Source organism: Marmota monax, unplaced genomic scaffold (genome assembly GCF_021218885.2).
Source record: "Marmota monax isolate L192 unplaced genomic scaffold, Marmota_monax_Labrador192_F-V1.1 WCK01_AAM20220418_F8-fsc00291, whole genome shotgun sequence".
NCBI classification, from domain to species: domain Eukaryota; kingdom Metazoa; phylum Chordata; class Mammalia; order Rodentia; family Sciuridae; genus Marmota; species Marmota monax.
The window spans coordinates 1,075,388-1,097,140 of NW_026693329.1; the positions used below are offsets into that span (position 1 = coordinate 1,075,388).

Sequence of the window (21,753 nt, forward strand, 5' to 3'; positions counted from 1 at the left end):
TCTGCCCTTTAGCCTAATTTTCTTGTAACATGACAAATTGTCTCATGACTCATCCTTCTTACAGACCTGAAATGATGCTTTTTAAAACTTTCAAATATTTTTAGATTCTCAGGTGTAGTTATTTAATTTTTATGTTGTGGCTTCTGAGTTGATTTCAATTGCCTGTTTGTATTTTGTTTTATATGTGTTTTTTAATTGTATGAGAGACAAAAGGAGTTTTAGGAACAGATTCCATCTGTGAATTACAATGGAGAATTTTAGTTAAAGTATGCTAATCCATAAAGGATGACATTTCTGTTCAGAGTTGATCTTAGGGTGATAGTCTCATTTCTGATTTGAGGTTCTGAAAGCACTTGACCTTTTGATGGGAAATAAGGGAGCAACTGAATCCAAAGTCACAGAGAACCCAGGAACTCTGCTTGGGTCTGAGAAATACTTACCCTTGAAGGGATTTTCATTCTTTTAAACTCTTTTAACCTATTTCCAGAGCTCACTAATCTTGTCATATATGAAACTACAAGCAGACATCCTTAGCATGTGATCTCTGAGTTGCTCTACCTCACATCAGTTTATGTGGCTCATTACTGCAAATTCACGCCTCGAGTCCTTTCTCTGGCAGTGAAGAGTGTGGATGTGACTGTGGTGCACACACTGCATGCGTAGACAGTTTGTCTTTTAGATGATGTTTTGTTTTCTATGGAGGTATCTCCTTCCTTTTCTGACCTTTCTCTCTGTACATGTCCTTGCCCTGCTTCCTGCTATGGCTCACGATGGTGCTGGAAAGACTGTCTCTTCTTTCCATCTCCAATGCTGGAAATGATGAGCAAGATAATTTTTCCCACTCCCTTTTTTTCTTTTCTGCCACCACACCTGTCTTGTACTTTATTGTGATAATATACAAAATATAAAGTCTACTATTTTAACATCTTTAATTTGTATAGTTCAATGGCATTAAGTACATTTATAAGTGGGTATGGTTACATACCAACAAAATTATGTTTATATACAACTGAGCTATATCCCCAGCCATGGTTTACTACCAATTCTTAAGGTATGTATATGATCCTTTTTATATTGTCTAGAACCATTCTATTTTGTTACAGAAAACATGTTCTCAATGTCTAATATCTATTTATATAACAAACTAAGTTGACATTAAGGAACTGGACATTCTAACTTGACACTAAAATGCTCAGGGTTTTCAATGTATGTTTTAGTCTTCTTTGGAACATAAGATGTATTTTTTTCTTTTTTTATTAATTTTTAAATTTATCTTAATTAGTCATACATGACAGTAGAATGCACTTTGATATATCATATATAGATGGGATATAATTTCTCATTTTTCAGAGTGTACATGTTGCAGAATCACATTATACATAAAGTAATAATGTCTGTTTCATTCTACTATGTTCCTTATCCCCACACTCCCTCTCTTCTCCTCCTCTCCCATCACTTCCCTCTATCTAACCTAAGGTAACGCTATAGTCTTGCCTTCCTAGTCCATGCTCTGGCTATATATTTGAAACTAGCAGTTAATAAGCATTCTGATATGAAATACATAATTTATAAGCACATTAAAGTTCCTCTTATGCAATTTTCAAAGAAAACAGGCTTGTTTTCCTTTAACTTTGCTATAAATTATATAGAAAATTTAGTTTTAATCTGAAATGTGGCCAGTTAGGACACAGTTCCTGTCTCCTACTTTATAGTAGTCCCCTTTGATGGGAGAAGGCTCCTGGAACTTCACAGCAAGGCATTGTGGGTGATCATTGTCTAATTCTTGGCCATCATGGTAAAGCTGTTTCTGAGAGGTTGGGAAGACCTAGCAGCCTGGGCGCCCATCACTGCAGAGCAGAATAAAACTTGAGAGGTCTTTAAGAATTTGATCTTCTGGAAAGTGTTAGGAGTGCTCATTTGAACAGTTTTGTCTGGTCAGGGAAATTATGCTAAGACTGAACCTGATTCTCAAATAAATGGCTTGCTTCGATATATTTTTTTCCACCATCATCATCCTTCTTTTCCTGGGGAAGATTGGCACTGATTTTTAATTTACTGTGCATTCTGTCACCACTGTGCATTCTGTCACTACAGACAAGGCAGCTGTGCACTCTCCCCATAGACGGTGGCTGTGGACTAAGGATGGATCCTGTTAACCCCATGCCATGTTTGCCTAAGGCAAATTGATCCCCAAGGCCAGGGGACCAAGACTTGGCATGTGATGTTGTGTCAGGTGTTCAGAGAACCCTAGAAACATCTAGGACATTGTGTAGCTTTCTCTCTCTTGTTCATGTTGTAGGTTGCTGGCTTGAGTTTTGTTTTGTTTTAATTAGTTATACATGACAGTACAATGATCTTGACATAGCATACATTTGAATCAGATGGGTATAATTTCTCATTTTTCTGAGTATACAGGTTGCAGAATCACATTGGTCATACAGTCACCTATATACATACAGCAATAGTAGTGCCTATTTTATTCTGTTGTCCTTCCATTCCCCCCTTCCCCTCCTCTCCCCTCCCATCTCTTCTCTCTACCCAATCTAATGTGACTCACTTCTTTTTTTTTTTCCCTCACATCTTCATACCTGTATTCTGTACAACAAAGGGGGTCTCCTTCCCTTTTCCATGCAATTCCCCTTCTCCCTCTTTTTCCCTCCCACCTCTCTTCCCTATTTAGTGGTAGTCTTCTTCTCATGCTCTTCCTCCCTACCCCATTTTGAGTCACCCCCCTTATATCAGAGAAGACATTTGGCATTTGTATTTTGGGGATTGGCTAACTTAACTTAGCATAATCTGCTCTAATGCTGGCTTGAGTTTTAATTAGGTTGCATGAAAATGCAACTTGTTGGGAGTTTTAATTATCTTCCACTTGGGAACCTCGAAGCCTGGTTTGTTTTCATTGTGCTTCTCCCTGAAAAGGACTGAGGGACAGTTCAACACCCCACCACCCCACGCTGCCAAATTTTGTGTTGTGCTGGCCTTGGTAACATTTTCTGACACAAAAGTTGGGACATGGGATACTGACTTCTGTTTTTTCCTATTTATTAGTTAAATCAAAGGGTCTCTGAAGCTATAAAAATTAAACTACATTGAACCCTATGTAGTTTAATGAGTTTATTTCATTTGGGAAGAACCAACATTTGTAAACCTGGGACTCTTTGAGAAACCTTGGAGATCTGGCTGCTGAGAAACAACTTCCTGGACCAGGAGTTTGGGATGCTGCTGCTGCAGCTGTGTTCCCTGGGTGCTTGCCTGAGCCAGGGTCCCTGCACAAGGATTGGTTTATTACATCTCTTAACAGACCTGGGAGGTGGATTCTTGCATACCCTCATCTCAGAGATGAGGACTTTGAGGCCCAAAGCAGTTAGGTCCCATCTCTAGGGTGTAAATGGCTGGGGTAGGATGTGATAGCAGCTAGGCTGGACTTAAGCGTTCATTTTCAGGACCCCTGCTCTGCTGTCACTATGCCACAGTCAGTGTTTTCCTTGTTCTTCCCCCCTCCCCCCACAGTTAGTGCTTTTTGGGTGGGCTCAGGGACCTTTGAATTTTGGGAGATGACAGGCTGTGTACTTGGTACTTGATGCTCATGGCCTCTGGTGGAGTTGTACCTTAGCCTCAGGTTGCCAGCTCTGTTCTTCAGGTGCCCTTGAGCATCAGAAGAAGATATATACTTGATCAACAAATATATGAAAAATTGTTCAACATCTCTTGTAATTAGAGAAATGCAAATCAAAACTACTCTTGAGAATTCATCTCCAGTCAGAATGGCAGCTATAAAGAATACAAACAACAATAAATTTTGGCAAAGATGTTGGGGAAAAGGCACACTCCTACTGGTGGGACTGGGGGGACTGCAAATTTGTGCAACCAATCTGGAAAGCAGTATGGAGATTCCTTAGAAAACTTGGAATGGAACCACCATTTGACCCAGCTATCCCACTCCTCAGACTATACCCAAAGGCCTTAAAATCAGCCTACTATAGTAACGCAGCCACGTTAATTTTCATAGCAGCTCAATTCACAATAGCTAAACTGTGGAACCAACCTAGATGCCCTTCAGTAGATGAATGGATAAAGAAACTGTGCTATATATACATAATGGACTATTACTCAGCATTAAAAGAGAATGAAATCATGGCATTTGCAGGTAAATGGATAGAGTTAGAGAATATCATGCTAAGCAAAATAAGCCAAACCCAAAAAACCAAAGGCCGAATGTTCTCTCTGATAAGTGGATGCCAATCCATAACGGGGAGGGGGGAGGCATGGGAAAAATGGAGGAACTTTGGGCAAAGGGGAGGGAGAAGAGGGAGGCATATGGGGGCAGGAAAGATGGTGGAAGGAGATGGACATCATGACCCTAGATACACATATGTTGTGACACTACATCGTATACAACCATAGGAATATAAAGTTGTGCTGCAATTGTGTACAGTGAATCAAAATGCATTCTGCAGTCATACATACCTAATTAAAATAAATAAATTTTTTAAAAAGAACATGGAAAATTTACAAATCAAAATGGAAAAGTTACAAGTAATAAAATGCAGTATTTAAACTGAAAAAAAATATGTGGGTTTATGAGATGGGACATTTAGGAGGTAGATGTGGGTTTTACATAGTTCTTCCTAAGCTAATGAATAATTTAAAGCTTCCAATTTCACCAGAATTCTGTTCCTGGTTTCTAGCATTGTTCTTCCTGTGGGTTATTGTGCCCATAGCACCATTATCCAGGAGGTTGTCTGTGGTGAACCTTTGTCTTGTAGTCTTTGATCCATTTGTCAAGTGGCCTTGTAGGGCAATTCTTTCAAAGTGACAGAACATCTTGATATCTTCACTAGCTCATACCTGACCTTTCTTAAACTGTGTCTCCCCACTTATCTGTTGTAGGTACCTGGTAGAATGAGGAGCTGGGGAGGCTCTGGAGAAATAAGGAAATTAAAGGCAATTGTAGACAAAAATGGATATGTTTCCTAAGAACTGATAGCACACTGTTGCACAAACACTCATGTGGCAATCATGCTAACTAAGAATGCGTTCCTGTGCATGGCAGAGAACATGCTTACCAGCCTGAGTCGATGCTGATATTTGGCATGGGGAAGCTCTGTCCTGCACTGCATTCCTGTTGGCTATTGTAAGAATCGTTACAATTTCTTTTTCTTTCCTTTTTTAATGGTCTTGGTTGTGAAAATATGATAAAGGTTTTCAAAGGAAAATCAGGTGAGTACTGGTATGCCACCCTGTCCTATAGCACTCACCAGGTCACTGAATCCTAAGCCGAATGACACTCTCAGCTTGTTCTTGGGGGCATCTTGAGGCCTGTGGTATTGCTGTCTGTTCATGTCAATGCAGAGTGATAGAAAACAAGTGCCACCATGCTGAACAGTTGTTGTGCCCTGCAGGGTCTAGAGAGACACTCGCTGGGGCTCAGAGCTGAGGTCTGCAGAAGGGAGATCTGGGATTTGTATGTTATAGGAGAAGCCTCAGCAAATCCTCTGAGTTCTCTTCTCTTCTCACTAGTTGATTTGGTTTTGGTTCTTCCAGGAAGAGTCCGCTGAAGGAGAAGGTCATGGACTTGATGTCCTCTACTTCCATCCTGCCCCTGCTGTTAGGCTGCCTGGGCATCTTTGGCATCTATCAGCTGCTGCAGCGGATGCGCACGAAGGTCTACGTTCAGAATACTGTGGTGGTGATAACAGGCGCCACCTCGGGGCTGGGCAGAGGTGGGTCGTGGGGATGGTTGAGGTGGGGAATCAGCCAGTTGTGAGGGGGCTGTTTACACAGGGGCCACAGGAATGCAAGTGCAATCTTACTGTCTTTGGTCCAGTTGGAAAAAGTGGGGCCTTATATACAGTGAGAAACAGCCCCTGCCTCTCAGTGGGGAAGCAAAAGCAAATGACTGCAGGACCTATTGAAGGGGCAACCTTCCTAAGCTCCAGCTGCTTATTAAAAGAAGATTTTTTTTGTTGTTGTTAAGTATTGAGGATTGATCTCAGGGGCACTTGGCCACTGAGCCACATCCCCAGCCCTGTTTTGTATTTTATTTGGAGACAGGGTCTCACTGAGTTGCTTGGCACCTCAGTTTTGCTAAGGCTGACTTTGAACTCAGGATCCTCCTGCCTCAGCCTTCCAAGCTGCTGGGATTACAGGTGTGTGCCACTGCGCCTGGATGAAAGAAGGATTTTGATGTGAAATTGCCCAATTTTCAGATAGAACAACTCATTTAACAAGTATTTTTGCCTCTGTGAGGGACAAGTAAAATATGCCTTTTTTCCTAGACTCAGCCAAAACCATGGACCTTGGTACATGGCCTTGGTGCATACTCCCCCCTCTCCCTTCCCAAGTGTGGCAGAGTTGGAGACAGGATCAGTGAGACTTCAACTTTTCCTCAATGAGGTCTACCGTTCATTGCCATTCCCCTTCAGTGAGTATTCTGAGCTTCTGAGGCCTGGGGTCTGGGACATAGGCCTGGTGTCAGTCAAATCCTTGGCCTGGTTCCTTTCCTGGAATCCCACACAGATGTGTTGCAGAGCTTAGTCATTGATTCTGGAAACTTAGACAAAGAGTATGCTTCGTGAAGCTCCCTCCGTCTTCCTTAGCCTTTTTTATGTGCCCTGCATATTCAAGCACATGTCCAGGGAGGAAAGCTGAGATGTTCCCAGAACTGTAGTAAGCTTTCCTGCCACTGTGATGGCAAAGCCAGTGCCCACTGAGTATCTTCTAATCCTGAGACTCTGGGCCAAGTGCTGGACAAATAGATGAAAGACAGAGTCTTTGGGGCTGGGGATAGCTCAGTGGTAGAAGGCTTGCCTAGCCCGCACAAAATCCAGGCCTTCATCCCTAGCACTGGGAAAAAAAAAAAAATAAAGACAGGGAGGTTCCTCCTTCTTGAGGAGGTCACAGTGTGCCAGAGAAAGGCAAGGATTTATCTTGGCATACTGCCACTTCAGTAGTGGGCGTTCCCTGTCAGGCCTGCTGCCAGGACGCACATCTATCTGTACATGCCAGCTTGTGCCACACGTTTTCAGGTGCAGGGTGTCACTAAGATATCACAGCTGAGATGCTAATCACAGTACGACTTGCCTTATGACTTCCTGCCAGAAAGCACAAAGCCAAAAGTCAGACCCACATCTCTGACTCTAGAACTCTGTCCTAAAGCCTTAATTAGGGGAGTGAGGTGATGACTATAATAGGAAGATGTGGGCCAGTAGGGTGGGCGTTCTTGACTGGTCCAGGGGTGGGAGTGACATGGTCACACAGGGAGTTGTGCGTAACTAGAGGCTGCAGAACACAAAAGAAGAGACAGGCCTCATCTGTAGGGCAGGAGGCTTGCGGGGAAGTACAGGAAGGCTTTAGGGAATGTGAGTTTCTTTGTGCACCACCTACCAGGGGTGGTAGGTGAGGTCTCTGGGGGTGAAACCGCATCTGTCATTGAATTGCCAGACCTTCGAAAGGACAGCTGCCTCCAAGCCCTTTGCCATGGTCAGTCCTCTGACCTTACTCAGTCACTATAAATAGCAGTCAGCAGTCTCTTCTCTTGATCTCAGAGAGAAGCAAGTTTTAAAAGTCTTTGAAGAAGATTTGCGAGCTGGCTGGGGTGGAATGGTGAGTTGCAGGTGCCCCCATAGATGGAGGTTCAGAAGGACACTGTCCTCTTTATTCTGCATCTCCTCGCATGACACCAAGACTGTGAAGGGAATAGAAAATGTAATTGAGAAAAATAACCTGCAGATATAGTATATGATGTCAGGTCTTTTCTGAGTTCTAGTCACTAGTTTATATTCTACCCTATTTAACATCTTGGGGACAGGAGTCCCTCCAGCCAGATAAAGTGGGAACAGATTTTCAATGGGCTGTCTCAGTACAAACACTCCCAGTTGATTATACCAACAACCAGCTGTTGTGGCCTAGCTTCTGTGAGGAGGGAGATCTATACTGCCCTCAGTAGCTCTGCCTGTCCTAACCTTGAAGGTTGGGGGTTATATGATGAATCTTCAGATAGCTTTATGTATTTTTCTAATTTCCTGTCTTGTGCACTTAAGCTACATGATCTTATCCTTACAGAACAGTAGCACCAGTGACTAAAGGAACAGAATGTTCTGGATGCCTGCTTCAGCTAGCCTAAAGCACATGGCTCTGCACAGCTATCTTGATTTGTTCAAGGCAGCTCTGGGGACTCATCTGCAGCCCTAGATAACTGGCACCTTGGAACTGTTAGCCTTGTTCCTTAACTTTCCTGTCTCCCTGCATCAGGTTTTTCAAGGAAGGAAAATGAAATCCTTCCAATGTGTCATTTTCATTTCTATCACTCTCTACACAAATTATAATTTCCTCTTTTTGACTTTACTAGGAAGCAAAGTAGAATTTAAATGATCCTTTTCCAGAAGGGTACCTCCCTACCTTTGGTTAAGTCTACATCCTTTGGTGGCACCTCAGTGTGTTGATCAGGACACGACAGAATGGGGTGAGGAAGCTAACGGGACCAAGGATCCTGATATTTGAGAAGGACTCAGTAAGCTGGCTGAGCAGTTCTAGCCTCAGGAACGCTGGCGTCTGGTTTTGGGGTATCCCCGTCCCCACCTTCAGTCCTGTGAGGACTTTGCTGTTCCGCTGGGAAGGAGCACAAGGGCAGGTGGGGCTGCTGCTGTGACCTGACCAGACTACCAGGGACAGGCAGAAGCAATGGCTGTGGCTCTTATGGGGCCTCTGCATTTCTTCAAGCAAGTCAGTGAACAAACCAAGCAAGTCTCCAAAAGCTGTGCAGCATCCCTGACCTGGGAGTGCATTTCTATAGTCTGCCTGGCAACTCTCAGAGAAGTGAGGTGCAAGAGACGGGCAGCCCAGGTATGGCGAGTGAACAGGGCCAAAGGGGACCTGTGGGGTGCAGAAAGGGCTTGCACCGTGAGACAGGGGGCAGAGCACCTTCTCCTTGACATCTCAGGCCCCTGAGTTCTAAAGGACACTGGGATTTTTTTCTCCCTTCCTGTTTTGAACCTTCTAGCTTTAAGGAAGCTTGACATACACTGCCCGAATTTTCTGACCTTGTCCCTTCTCAGCCTAGAAAGTGACAGCCCTCATTCCTCCTCTGCTCCTTGCTGCATGGCTTCCAGAGATGGAATTGCCCTGTAGGGCAGGCCTGTCCCTTTATGAATCAGGCTCTTGGGCCTCTTAAGATTTGGTTGGGAGCCATGTGGGTGACACACTGGCCTCAGTATGATCAGCGAGAAACAAGGTGTCTTGTGGAGATCTGCTCCTGAGCATTTTTGGGGAACTAGACCTCAGGTGAGGACAGGCAGTGCCCTGCCTTACACCTACTCACTTCAGTTTTCAGAACATTTTAAAATGGCAGCTTAGAAATATTAAAGTATTAAAAACAAGAAGTATTAGAACAGTACTTCCTAGTGCTTCTTGTTTACCCAGCACTGTAGGAAGTGATTGCCTACTTTAACTCGTTCAATCTCACAGTTCTCCCTGAAGTAGGCACTATTTTTATCTGCATCTTAAAGAGAGGAAAGCAAGAAGCAAAGAGGTTATGACTTACCTGACATCATGGAACCAGTAAATGTGGGTAGCGAGAGTTGAACACAGGAAGTCTGGCTCAAATCTGTTCCCTCGACCACTGGGCTGCCTGCTTTTACAAAGCCATGAGTTTTCAGGGTACTGAACAATTAATGAGAACACGTTTGGGGGGAGGGGAAGCAATAAACATACCTTCCTCGCCTCCCTCACATCACCCTTTGCTTCCGTTCCCCCCACCACCATTTTGCTACCTGAATCCCTCCCCTAGCCTAACAAGGCCTTTGAACCTTCCTCTTTCTTGCATCTTTTTTTTTTTTTTGTTTGGTGATGCTGGGAATTGAACCCAGGGCCTATGCACGCGAGGCAGGCACACACTACCCACTGAGCTATATCCCCAGCCTAACCTTCCTCTTTCTGCACTAGCATCATCTATTCATGGTTCCTCCTGTGCTTTGCGCACCTTGCTCCCTCTACCTTGAGCAGGTGCAAGCAGCCCCTCAGGCTCCAGGGTTCCTAGGTGGGCCTCCTCATTCCTTACAGAGTCCTTTGCCCTCATTTTTTACAGAACTGTGCAGGTCTTCTGTACATCTGTGTGACTGCAGATGAGCAGTTCCAGAAACAGGTCAGGTGGTGCTGGAACACAGCCTGTTGGACAGTGTTATAGCAGCTGGTCTTGCCTATCCTATCCCATTGGTACAGGTTCTCTGCCTGATCATGAGGAACATCACTCAGCCTGGCTGAGCTTCCTCAGCCATGGAAATGGAGATGGCAATCCCAGGGTTATTCGTGGAAAGTTTTGAGCCTAGTACTGATCATAAATCTGTCCACCCTTTGCCTTCCTCATTGTTTTGTGGATGTCTGCTGCATCTCTAGATGGGAGCCCTACATTGGACCCTAACAACTAGCCTTATGCTGGTCCATAGCACCTGCCAATACGTACACGTGAGGAAACAAACATACCCTCCGCACTGGATGAATTTGAATTGAATTGCATGGGGGAGGAATGGCTTTGGATATCCTCAGCTGTCAAGGTTCTTTTCTGTTCCCTTAGAATGTGCCAAAGTCTTCCATGCTGCAGGTGCTAAGCTGGTGCTCTGTGGTCGGAATGTAGAGGCCCTTGAAGAACTCACCAGAGAGCTCACTGCTTCTCATACCTCCCAGGTGAGCCCAGGGCATGTTTTCCAAGGGGAAGGGCTCCGGTAGCCCCCTTAGGAGACAGCAGGCCACTCTTGGGCTGCTGGACTGAAGAACATTTGTGTGGTCAAGCTGTACAGGGGAAGCAGCAGGACTCCAAGCAAAGGGGGCCACAGCCTGAGGAGGGACTGTCTTCACATCCCACATTGCCACCACTGACTAGGCTGTGGATTGAGGAAGTTCCTTCTGTGGGAATGCTTTCCCAGCCTTTTACCTGGCTTATCTCCACTCACCTGGTGGGGATTGATGATGATTTAAGATTTTTTAAATTGTTTTAAAATAACACACACACACACACACACACACAGCCTACATTTTGTTTATCCATCCATCTGTCAATGAATAGCCTGTTGGTGAACTTGGGTTGTTTGTGCTTTTTTACTATTGTGAACAGTGCTGCTATGGATGTTGGTGTTAAGAGTCCCTGCTTTCCATTTTTTTTTTTTTGATGTATACCTAAGAGTGAAATTACTCAATGATATGGGTAGTTTTGTTTACTTTTGAAGAGCTGCCAAATTGGTCTCCAGAATAGCTGCACCACTTTACATTCCTGCCAGTAATGCACAGGAACTGGTTTTCCACACTTGACATTTTTGGTGATATTGTTGGTGATGGTGGTTTTTAACTATACCCATCCTAGGAAGGGTGGGTTTTATAGTTTAAACTCTTACATTTAGGTCTTTGTTCTATTTGGGTTATTTTTATATGTGATATTAGGTAAGGGTCTAATTTCATCATTTCATGTGCATATCCAATTCTCCTAAAACCCATTTTTTGAAGTCTATTCTTTCTTCATTGAATGGTCTAGCACTGTTGTCAAAAATCATTTGGTCATGGTTGGGCATGGTGGTACACACCTGCAATCCCAGCAACTTGGAAGGCTGAGGCAAATGGATTGTAAGTTCAAGGCCAGCCTCAGCAACTTTTTAGCAAGACCCTATTTCAAAATAAAAAATAAAAAGAGTTGAGGATGTAGCTCAGTTGAAAATGCTCCTGGGGGTGCTGGGGATGTGGCTCAAGCGGTAGCGCACTCACCTGGCATGCATGCGGCCCGGGTTCAATCCTCAGCACTACATACAAACAAAGATGTTGTGTCTGCCGAACTAAAAAAAAAATAAATAATATTAAAATTCTCTCTCTCTTTAAAAAAAAAAAAAAATGTTCCTGGGTTTAATCTCCAGTACTGGGGAAAAAAAAAAATTGATCATATATTTGAAAGTGTATTTCTGAGTTCTTTATTCCATTCCATTGGCTGATATGCTTGTCCCTTGTCAATAATATGCTGTCTTAATTACTGTAGCTTTGTAATAAGTTTCAAAATCAGGAAGTGTGAGTGCTTTAACTATGTTCTTTTTCAGGATTCATTTGCTATTGAGGGGCCATTGCAATCCCATGTGAATTCTAGGATTTTTTTTTTTTTCCTGCAAAAGATGCCATTGGGGGCTGGGGTTGTGACCTAGGAGTAGGGCACTTGCCTAGCATGTGCAAGGCCCTGGGTTCAATCCTCAGCACTACAAGAAAATAAATAAATAAAATAAAGGTATTGTGTCCAACTACAACTAAAAAAATAAATATTAAAAAAAGCCATTGGGATTTTGATAAGAATTGCATTGAACTTATAGATCACTTTGGTAGTATTGTGAAATTAACAATATTGACATCCAATCCATGAATATAGGATGTCTTTCCTTGTATTTGTGTCATTTTTAATTTTAGTCAGCAAATGTCTTCAGTGTAAAAATCTTACATTTCCTCGGTTAGATTCATTCCTCAGTATTTCCTAACATCTTTTGCTTTCCTAACATCCTTTTCACAATTTATTGTTCCTGTATGGAAATAGCTGATTTTTTGTTGTTGGTGGTGTTTTGATCTTGTACCCTGTAGCTTTGCTGAATTTTTTAGTTAGCTCTTAATAGCTTTCATGGGATTTGCTGCCATTTTCTATATATAGAATCATGTCATCTGCAAACAGAGATAGTTTTATCTCTTCCTTTCCAATATGGGGGACGTTTTCTTGTCTCGTTGCTTCAGTGAGGACTTCCCAGTGCAGTGTTGCACTTTACATCTGTTGGGATGCCCTCCACGTTGTGTTGCTTAGCTACTCATTTCTCTAGCACAGGACTTTATAGCATTCTTCAGAGTTACAGAATTAATCTGTGCCTCAGAGGGATAGGTTGTTGGCTTCTGCTATGTCCTCATTACATGGTATATGTAAATATTATTTCATGAAGAAATGAGTAAAAGTGACTTAACCTGAGAAGAACAGGACCCCTCTGTGAGCCACTGAACGTATTAAAGTTGGATAGCACAAAGCAGCAAGGATAGCTATGGTTAATAGCTTCTGTGGTTACCTGCTACAGCAGTCCACACATATGTGACCTGTCCTGGGGAGCTTACAACTGGACTGCTGAAAGTAGGAGAAGCCCAGGTCATATCTCATGAGGTGCAGGCAACTTTAGTTCAAGATTAGAGTTGTCCAGGTCAGGGGTGACCACTCTAGGCAGGGTCACCCTGTAGGCCTCATCTCTTCGGAAGAGGACTGCTGCTGTAGCACATGTTGTTTCGTCTCCATTATGTCACTCCCTGGACTCTGAAAAGCAGGGACACATAGCTATGGGGCCTGTCACTTATCAGGTATATTTGGTGTCTTGTGTTTGGCCAGAAGCAGACGCACAAGCCTTACACAGTGACCTTCGACCTCGCAGACACGGGGGCTACTGTTGCTGCAGCAGCTGAGATCCTGCAGTGCTTTGGCTATGTGGATGTACTCATCAACAATGCTGGGATCAGCTACCGAGGGACCATCACAGACACCACAGTGGATGTTGACAAGAGGGTCATGGAGACAAACTACTTTGGCCCTATTGCTCTAACAAAAGGTAACAGTCTTGGGTTTAAAGAGGAAAGAGTGTGATACGTTGGCATCCTTTTTGTTCTGCTCAGTTCCTCTTAGGCTGCATGCCGCCTACCCCCATTTGCTGTTTTACCCTGCTGTGGGTGTGGTCACTGTAGTTTGAATGTTTGCTTTTTGCAGGTTTCTATTAGCATTCTCTCTGTGTTAGCCCTTTATCAGGGTCTTCCTCTAGCCACAGCCTCCTTGGCTAGCACTGCCTTGCTGTGGTGTCTGCAGACTCCTTTGTGGTGGGGATATTTTGATATCTAGCCAGACTTCAGTCCAGGGAACAGACTCCTCATAGGACAGGGAACTGTGCTGCCCATTGTGGGTGGTTACTCTGTCTGTGGACTTCCTCCTGCCTCTTTCCTCTGCTGCATGGCTCTCCATCCTGAGGAGCTGTCAGGCACAGTGACTGGAAGATGGTGTCTAAATCCCTGCCCTCTCCCCTCAGCACTCCTGCCCTCCATGATCAAGAGGAGGCAAGGCCACATCGTCACCATCAGCAGCATCCAGGGCAAAATCAGCATTCCTTTTCGATCAGCATGTGAGTCCCCCCACCCCCCCCAAAAAAAAAAAACAAACATTTTTGTCTTCTTCTTATAAAAATAACACGTTTACCGTCCTGAAATCAGACATTGAAGAAATACCCTACATGGAACGTGAAGGAAGTTCATCAGAATGTGTTCTCTGGAGCCACATACCTGGGGTCAAATCCAGCACTGCTTCTTACCCACTGTGTAACCTTGGGCAGGTGTCCCCACCTCTCTGTGTTCATCTGTATTTGCACATAGGTACAAGTCCCAGCCCCAGTCTAAAGGAGCTGCTGTGAGTACAGTGTCTGGAGAGCTCTGCCCTGGGCGCTGCACACACTGCCTCTCTTACTGTGTTGTTTACTAGCGTCAGCCCACTGATAAGGTTATTTTATCACTTTGGAGCATTAGCCTCCAATTTTTTTCTACATGTAATCAAACAAAATTGGGATCATGCCAGTTGCAGTAGCACATGCCTGTAATCCCAGCAACTCTGGAGGCTGAGGCAGGAGGATTGCAAGTTCAAGGCCATCCTGGGCTTAAAATGAAAAGGGCTGGGGATGTAGCTCAGTGGTAGAGCACCCCTGGGTTCAATCCCCAGGACTAAAAAAAGGGAGGGAGGGGGAGGGGACCCCATCATGCATGCTCTTTTGGAGCTTGCTTGTCCCACCTGGCTGTCTGACTTTCCATACCAGCACATGTGGATTTACCTTATCCTTTTAAGTGGGTTTATAATAATATGTTGAGTGGATGTTTGAGGAGCTTTTCCCCTTTTCAGTGCTTTGAGTGATTTGCCACAGAGAACATCCTTGAATGTTCATATCTCTGGGCACTTAGAGGAGGGGTTTCAATACGATGAGTTCCAAGAAGCATAAATATTAGATAGGACCAAATAATTAAAACTGCCAAGTTGACTTCCAGTTTACAGGTTTCCCTCCACGTAGGTGTCATTTCTTCTGTCGCTCTGCCCTCACGTTGTACCAGCAAACACACAGAATGTAGTTGTTGGTGTTTGGGGTTTTTTAAAGACTTTAAAGGGCACTTCACAAACTGTCTCAGTAGCTCCTTTCTTTTCTTTTTTTTTTTTTTTAAAGTCGGATAACCCAGCCAAGAAGCGCGTGGTTTCCTTTCTTTTTTTTTTTTTTAGAGAGAGAGAGAGAATTTTAATATTTATTTTTTAGTTATCGGCGGACACAACATCTTCGTTTGTATGTGGTGCTGAGGATCGAACCCGGGCCGCACACATGCCAGGCGAGAGCGCTACCGCTTGAGCCACATCCCCAGCCCTCAGTAGCTCCTTTCTTTGCTTCATCTTCTGAAAGAAAAATATGACTTGGGACAGCCTCACCCGCTCTCAGTCACTTCCCAAAGCCAGCCAGGGCCCGGCACAGTGAAGGAAGCTTGGGCTGTGTCAGCAATTTGAAAACACAGTAATACTCTGCTTGATGATAAGATGGAGCAACCATTTGCACTAAAGATGGAACAGAATCGTGTTCTTCCCCCCGAGGTCTTAATTCCAGCTACATCTTTTGGTTTTAGTTGTATGTGCTTGGATCAGTCACTTAACTTTTCTGACCCTCAGTTTCTTACCTATCAGTGTGACTTATAGTCATCATACATTTCCCAGGGCTGGTACCAAGATGAAATGAGGCAACTAGAGATGTCCTATGTAAACTGGAACAATATTTGTTTCTATAGTTGTTATTTATCTTTTTGCTAATATTCCATGTCAACCCTTAGAGCATACACAGGCAGTCACTTAAGGCTGCCAAAATGATCCCCCACCCCAAAACCACCATGTATAATCACAGATAATCATGCAAGTAAGGTAGAATGTTAATAGATAAATCAGGGTAAAAGATATACAGAGTTCTTTGTATTAAATTATTTCCACATTTTACTTTGATTACACCCCACTGATTTCTATTCTCTAATTGACTTGCTGACTATAGTAGGTGTGCAAGAAGGGTTTGGATGCAGTACGGTGACTAGACTGAATCTGGCTGTGCCTCCTGGGCAAGTGTGTCAGCTCAGCCTCCTCTCCCTTCTGCTGCTACCAGGAGAACCACATCAGGAGAAGCCATGAACTGTAACACTGCAGTGCAGAGGAGGGACGAAGTGATGGTGACAGTGTGACAGGAATGGGCTGCACAACAGGCTGAGAACCCATAGCCTAAGAGCTTGAGACCCAATCATTGTGTGGCTTCTATCGTGGAGACCCCAAGGATGACCCACTCTTCCTGCCCTTGGGCCTTGGCTGCCCCCTGGAATTATTCACTCCCCTAAAATCTACTCATCTAGCCCTGGAATCACTGCCCAAATACAGTCTAGCTGCTTCCTGTGACACTTCCTTGCTTTTCTCCTTCCTGTTTACTTGGCTGAGAGAAGCCCTTTTTTATTAAGACTAAAACGTTTAGGACCCAACTACAGGAAATTGATTTGCTGTGTTTCCCAAGAATATCACTGTAGGGTTACCCCCTCAGAGCACCTTCCATTAGATTGGGGAGCTGCTGCTGAGGAGCACAGGTGGCTCTGTCTCTTGCAGATGGTGCACTTTCTAGCTTCTAGTTGAAAGTTCCTGCCTAGTTTGCAAAGGGAAGTACATCAGAAGCAAGCTTGGACATCATACACATGTGTGCAGGCAGGGATGCTCAGGGGTAGCGTGCTTAGCAGTGATAAAAACTGGAAGAGACCCATAAAGGTCCACTGATGGGGCCAGATCTGTCACCTGATGATCCCTTGGGGAGGATCAGGCAGCCAGAGCCATGTGATGGGTGGGTCTGCAGGGCCATCACAGAAAGTTACTTGCAGGAATAAAAGGAAGAGTATGAGCTCATTTCTGTAAAAGAAATGTAAGATCCCATCTTATATCTGTACCTGTACATAACAGATCCAAAAATAAATCCTAAGAAACGGCATTGTTCACCTCTGGGAACAAAATTGGAAAGCAGGACTTTTGCTTTTTTACTTTATGAGCATTAAGCTTTTGTTTAACTTGGAAAAATTTCAGACTTAAAGAAGAATTGTAAGAACAGCAGAAACATGCACCCTTCACCAAGATTCCCCAGTTAACATTTTCCCTTATTCTCTTATGAGTGAATTTACAATTATTTTTTCTCAGCCATGTGAGAATTTGGTGACAGATTCCCCCTTTATGCCTAACCACTTAAGATTTCCTAACAACAAGGACATAGAGCACTTCTCAAATCAGGAAATGAATATTGCTATAAGGCTTAAATCTTACATTATAAAACCATGTTTTAAACAGAGAGTAAATGGGAGTGAGTAGGTGGGCCTTGGGCCCTACCCACCTTGGCACACTCACTCCCTCTCTGCCCATGTTTGCAGATGCAGCCTCCAAGCATGCAACCCAGGCCTTCTTTGACTGCCTGCGTGCTGAGATGGAAGAGGATGGGATCCAGGTGACTGTCATCAGTCCCGGCTACATCTATACCAACCTCTCTGTAAATTCCATTACTGCGGATGGGTCCAGATATGGAGGTAAGGCCTGGTTGCTCTTGTATGAAAAGCTATCGATCAGCCCTAGTGAAATGTGTAGCTCTTACCTACCCCAGTGATTGTTGTCATTTTTCATTTAGAATATGATTTTTAAAGCTGAAAAACTTGGCATGGTGTTGGCTGTAGGTACCGATTGTTATTTAATCTTCACTTACCACCAAGAACTGACCTTAGCCTGAGCATCACCACTAGAGCTTTCAGAACAGGAGGCCTAGAGGTAGAGGACTTAGTGGAATAGAAAGGAAGTCCCTAACCTGAATTGCCCCTAAACAGCCAGCTAACGTATTTCTAGATCCCAAGGCCCAAATAGTATTTTCTTTTTTTTTTAGTGCAGGGGTGGGTACCCAGGATTGAACCCAGGGCGCTCAACCACTGAGCCACATTCCTAGCCCTATTTGGTATTTTATTTAGTGACAGGGTCTTAGTTGCTTAGCTCCTCGATGTTGCTGAGGCTGGCTTTGAACTCGCAATCCTCCTGCCTCAGCCTCCCGAACTGAGCTGCTGGGATTACAAGCGAGTACCACTGCACCAGGCCCAAGAAGTATTTTCACTATCAAGACTAAGGGAATTAACTTTGGGGCAAGTGTGGGCGGCTTGACCTGAATGGTCCCTCCTCAGTATATTGGAGAAATGACTGGCTTCAGGAAGAGTCTTCAGGGTAAGGCTGAGTACGGTGCAGTAATCTCCATCTTGCTTCAGTCAGAGGCAGCACCGAGGCTGACCTGCAGTCACCATTTGTGGGCTGGGCAGCCCCCCACCAGCATGCAAGCCAGGCAGACAGCAGTCAGCTACTGCTTCTCAAGTTAGGCAGCCCATGAGTTCTAAAGCTGCTGAAGCCTGCCTGCCTGCCTGCCTGCCTGCCTGAACTCAGAACAGAACTGCCCATCTCTACAGTATGTTCCACTGTGTCCTGCCTCCCTGGCTGTGGTCTCTTGCAGGTCTGTGCTGCAGCATCTGCCAAGGACATGCTGGGCTTGCACCCACCCCAGCCAAGTTTGAACCAAGACTACCCTGTCCTGGGTGGCAGCTGCTCTCTTCCTAAAGCAAATCTCTCTGTGGCACTTTACAATTAAGCACTTTACAATTAAAAACTTCCCATTCTTTCATTAACCACAGTGAGAACAGATTCTGGTGAGAAAGCTCGGGCAGACTGGATAGCTTCGGGAAGGTATCAAACTGGGTGTGCTAGTGGCCTGTGCCTGCTGACTGAGCCTACTCTGCTGGCAAAATGTCAGATCACTAGTAAAGAAGGGTTAGTAACCTTTACTAACCCTAAACTACCCATAGCTGTCTTCTCCAACAGCTTAAAGTGAATGACAGGTTTCTTCCTGTCCCTCATCCAGCTAACACGAAATTGGGAGTTGGGACATCTGTCTACTCTCTACTCAGCTGGTGGTACATGTATGGGTCAGAAGGCCCTCCCCACTTCAAGAGATGGTACAACAGTCTCGACTCATTTGTTGTTCCAAGAGCAAAAATGTCCAAGATCAGGAAGCTGCTGCTCAGGTGTGAGGGGCTTGCTCTATGAGACCCTACCTTGGCCGGCCTTCTGCTTTTGTCATCAGACCACCAGGCAGATGGACTCACATTGGTTCCCATCACTGACTGGGGTCCCCAGTCTGTCTTGTCCCCATATTCCACCCATATCTCCCTTACCCTCACTTACTTACTTAGAAACACAAAATGGTTCCTATTTCCTCTGGATATAACACCTTCAGGGATAGGGGCATGCCACCTCCTTCCTGGCAGACTCTGGGAACAGCTTCACAGTGGGGAGTGCAACAAGCTGACCTAATGGCTCCCGTCAGCTCCAGTCCTCAAGAGAAGGTCCTCTGCTTTCTAGTTCATGTGTTGCTTTTCTTCTTTTAGCTGTTGACAAGAACACAGCCCAGGGCCGAAGCCCTGCAGAGGTGGCCCAAGATGTTCTTGCTGCTGTGGGGAAGAAGAAGAAAGATGTGATCGTGGCTGACTTGCTGCCTTCCTTGGCCATTTATCTTCGAACTCTGGCTCCTGGGCTCTTCTTCAGCATCATGGCCATCAGGGCCAGAAAGGAAAGAAAATCTAAGAATTCCTAATCCTGGCCAGAGCTAGCAGCTCCAACCAGTTTGAGCTAGGATGAGAAGCAACACTTCCCCAGGCTTGACTGCTCTTCAAGGGACAGCTGTGCTTGAGACTTTAATGGCAATTTGCCCTCCAGGTGGAAAAGACTGAAGAAACTTTTCTCCTGCAGGTCCATGATGCAACCCCAGGCAATGAGCTTCTTCCTAGAGGTGAGGGATAAGCACTTAAGGAATAAATATGGAGATGGGTTTCAACTGTAAAAACATGAAATAAATGATAGGAATAGTAAGAGTCATAAACCTCAGTGACTAGAAGAACTGAAACATGTCCTTTGAATTCCAGCCTTGATGACTCCTAGAAAACTATCTTGGAATCAGATGTTATAACATCACCTGACTCAGTTGTTCGAGTTTGACATATCCAAGACCACTTAACCCATTTGCTTTGGAGGGGACACCACCAGCACTTGGGAGAGAAGGTTGTATTTTTAGGAAATCATTATTCATATCCCTTTCCAGGATCCTGTGATAGCCCATTTGATATAGAAAATGGTGGGCTACTGTGTGATGGGTTCTATGGCACATCCCAAGTGATCCTGGCTTTAGCACCAAAAGCTATTCCTATGTTCCTTCTCACTGTAACCACAGCCTTAGAGGATGCCAGGCACCATTCAAGCAGATGAATTTCCTAAAGAGGCAGCAACCAGAAGGGAGACCTCTGCATGGCCCTAGACATCCTCTAGGAAAAGAAACCTTTGGAGACTGGCCTGGTGAGCAGAGCTGAAGCAGCAGCTAGTTTCCAGGTAGAAGGAGTTCATTTGCTGATTATAGCCAGAGAGAAGGCCTGGGTCCACCTTTGATTTATTAAAAGTACACAGTTGAAGTTCTTGAGTGAGTCACTTCATTTAGGGAGAAGTTTTCCTATTAATGAGAATGAAGTTGAAATAGTAGGTCCACTGTAGGCTTCCCCAAATTGGGATAAAAATCTCCTAGCATATGATGTTGATGTCTGCACTGACCTAACTCTGGCTCTGTTCACCTTTTGTTGTAAACAGTTGCCTCTGACAGGAGCCTGGGGTTAGGGCTCTGGAGGATTTTAAGTTTCTTGGGAGTAGACGAACAAGTGAATGATTAGCTGGGGCCCTGGCTCACAGCACATCCTGGACATTCCAGACCCTTGGGTAAAATGTGAATATACACAAGATGGGTGGTTCTTCATCTTGCACAGGAATCACCACCCCACTCCTGACATCAGAGAGAGGGTTTCTTAGTGTCTAGGGATGCTGGGGCTGAGACAGCAGCAACTGTTCCAGAACTAGCCCAGTCTCAAGTGAAGTGAAACTGGCAAGCATGTAGCAGCTTCAGGGATAGGGCTCCCTCTCTAAATGGAGCAAGAGAACACCTCTTCTTAGACATTTATTGACTGGCACTTTTAGAATGGCTCATGTCCAGCTGCTGTTCCTTTCTTGTCTATTAAATAAAACCATCAGCATTGGATATACTGCCCTCAAAATGAGAGTTCAGCAGTGGTGTCCTCCATCTTTAGAAGATAAGGAACTGCAAAGCCATTGGTGAGGGTGTTGCTCTGGGAGCCACCATGGTAGGTAGTTATGAGCCACCAAGCCTTATCAGCTTGCAGCTGTGGTGCAGGGAGCTTGGAGCACCTCAAGTTCACTTCTGGTGGACATGTGGTGGTTTCTTTGCCTAACATTATTTAAAACTCACTTTCTAAGATTTACTTTAGAAACTCTCTACATATTTTGACATATAAAGTATAATGTAAAATATAATTATTAACTGGGCTCTTCTTCAGCATCATGGCCTCCAGGGCCAGAAAGAAGAGAAAATCTAAGAATTCCTAATCCTGGCCAGAGCTAGCATAGATATGGCTACTTGCCAGAGGCTGAACATGGGACACCCTGCTCTTGAGGTTGGCAGATTCCAGGGAAGCTTTAATGTCAGAGGGATGCTCTTGGCCTCAGAGACCACAGCCCAAAGGGCCGGTCATCAGTGTGCTTCAAGTTCCCTGTTG

At 44.6% G+C, this 21,753-nt stretch overlaps 1 protein-coding gene across 10 annotated transcripts in view; it reads left to right on the forward strand.

The window, feature by feature from the left end:
* The window catches only part of Dhrs7b (dehydrogenase/reductase 7B), a 60,993-nt gene extending 40,384 nt beyond the window's left edge, over window positions 1–20,609 (forward strand). For 9 of the 10 annotated variants that reach the window (XM_046456695.2, XM_046456691.2, XM_046456699.2 and 6 more), the window contains 6 exons: window positions 5,548–5,726; window positions 10,574–10,683; window positions 13,379–13,595; window positions 14,064–14,156; window positions 17,491–17,643; window positions 19,531–20,609. In XM_046456695.2, the coding sequence (XP_046312651.1) occupies window positions 5,548–5,726; window positions 10,574–10,683; window positions 13,379–13,595; window positions 14,064–14,156; window positions 17,491–17,643; window positions 19,531–19,736 (958 nt within the window). In that variant the 3' untranslated portion in view covers window positions 19,737–20,609. The remainder of the gene's footprint in view (window positions 1–5,547; window positions 5,727–10,573; window positions 10,684–13,378; window positions 13,596–14,063; window positions 14,157–17,490; window positions 17,644–19,530) is intronic. The other variant, XM_058583217.1, reaches the window with a different exon arrangement.
* Window positions 20,610–21,753: the final 1,144 nt, after the last annotated feature.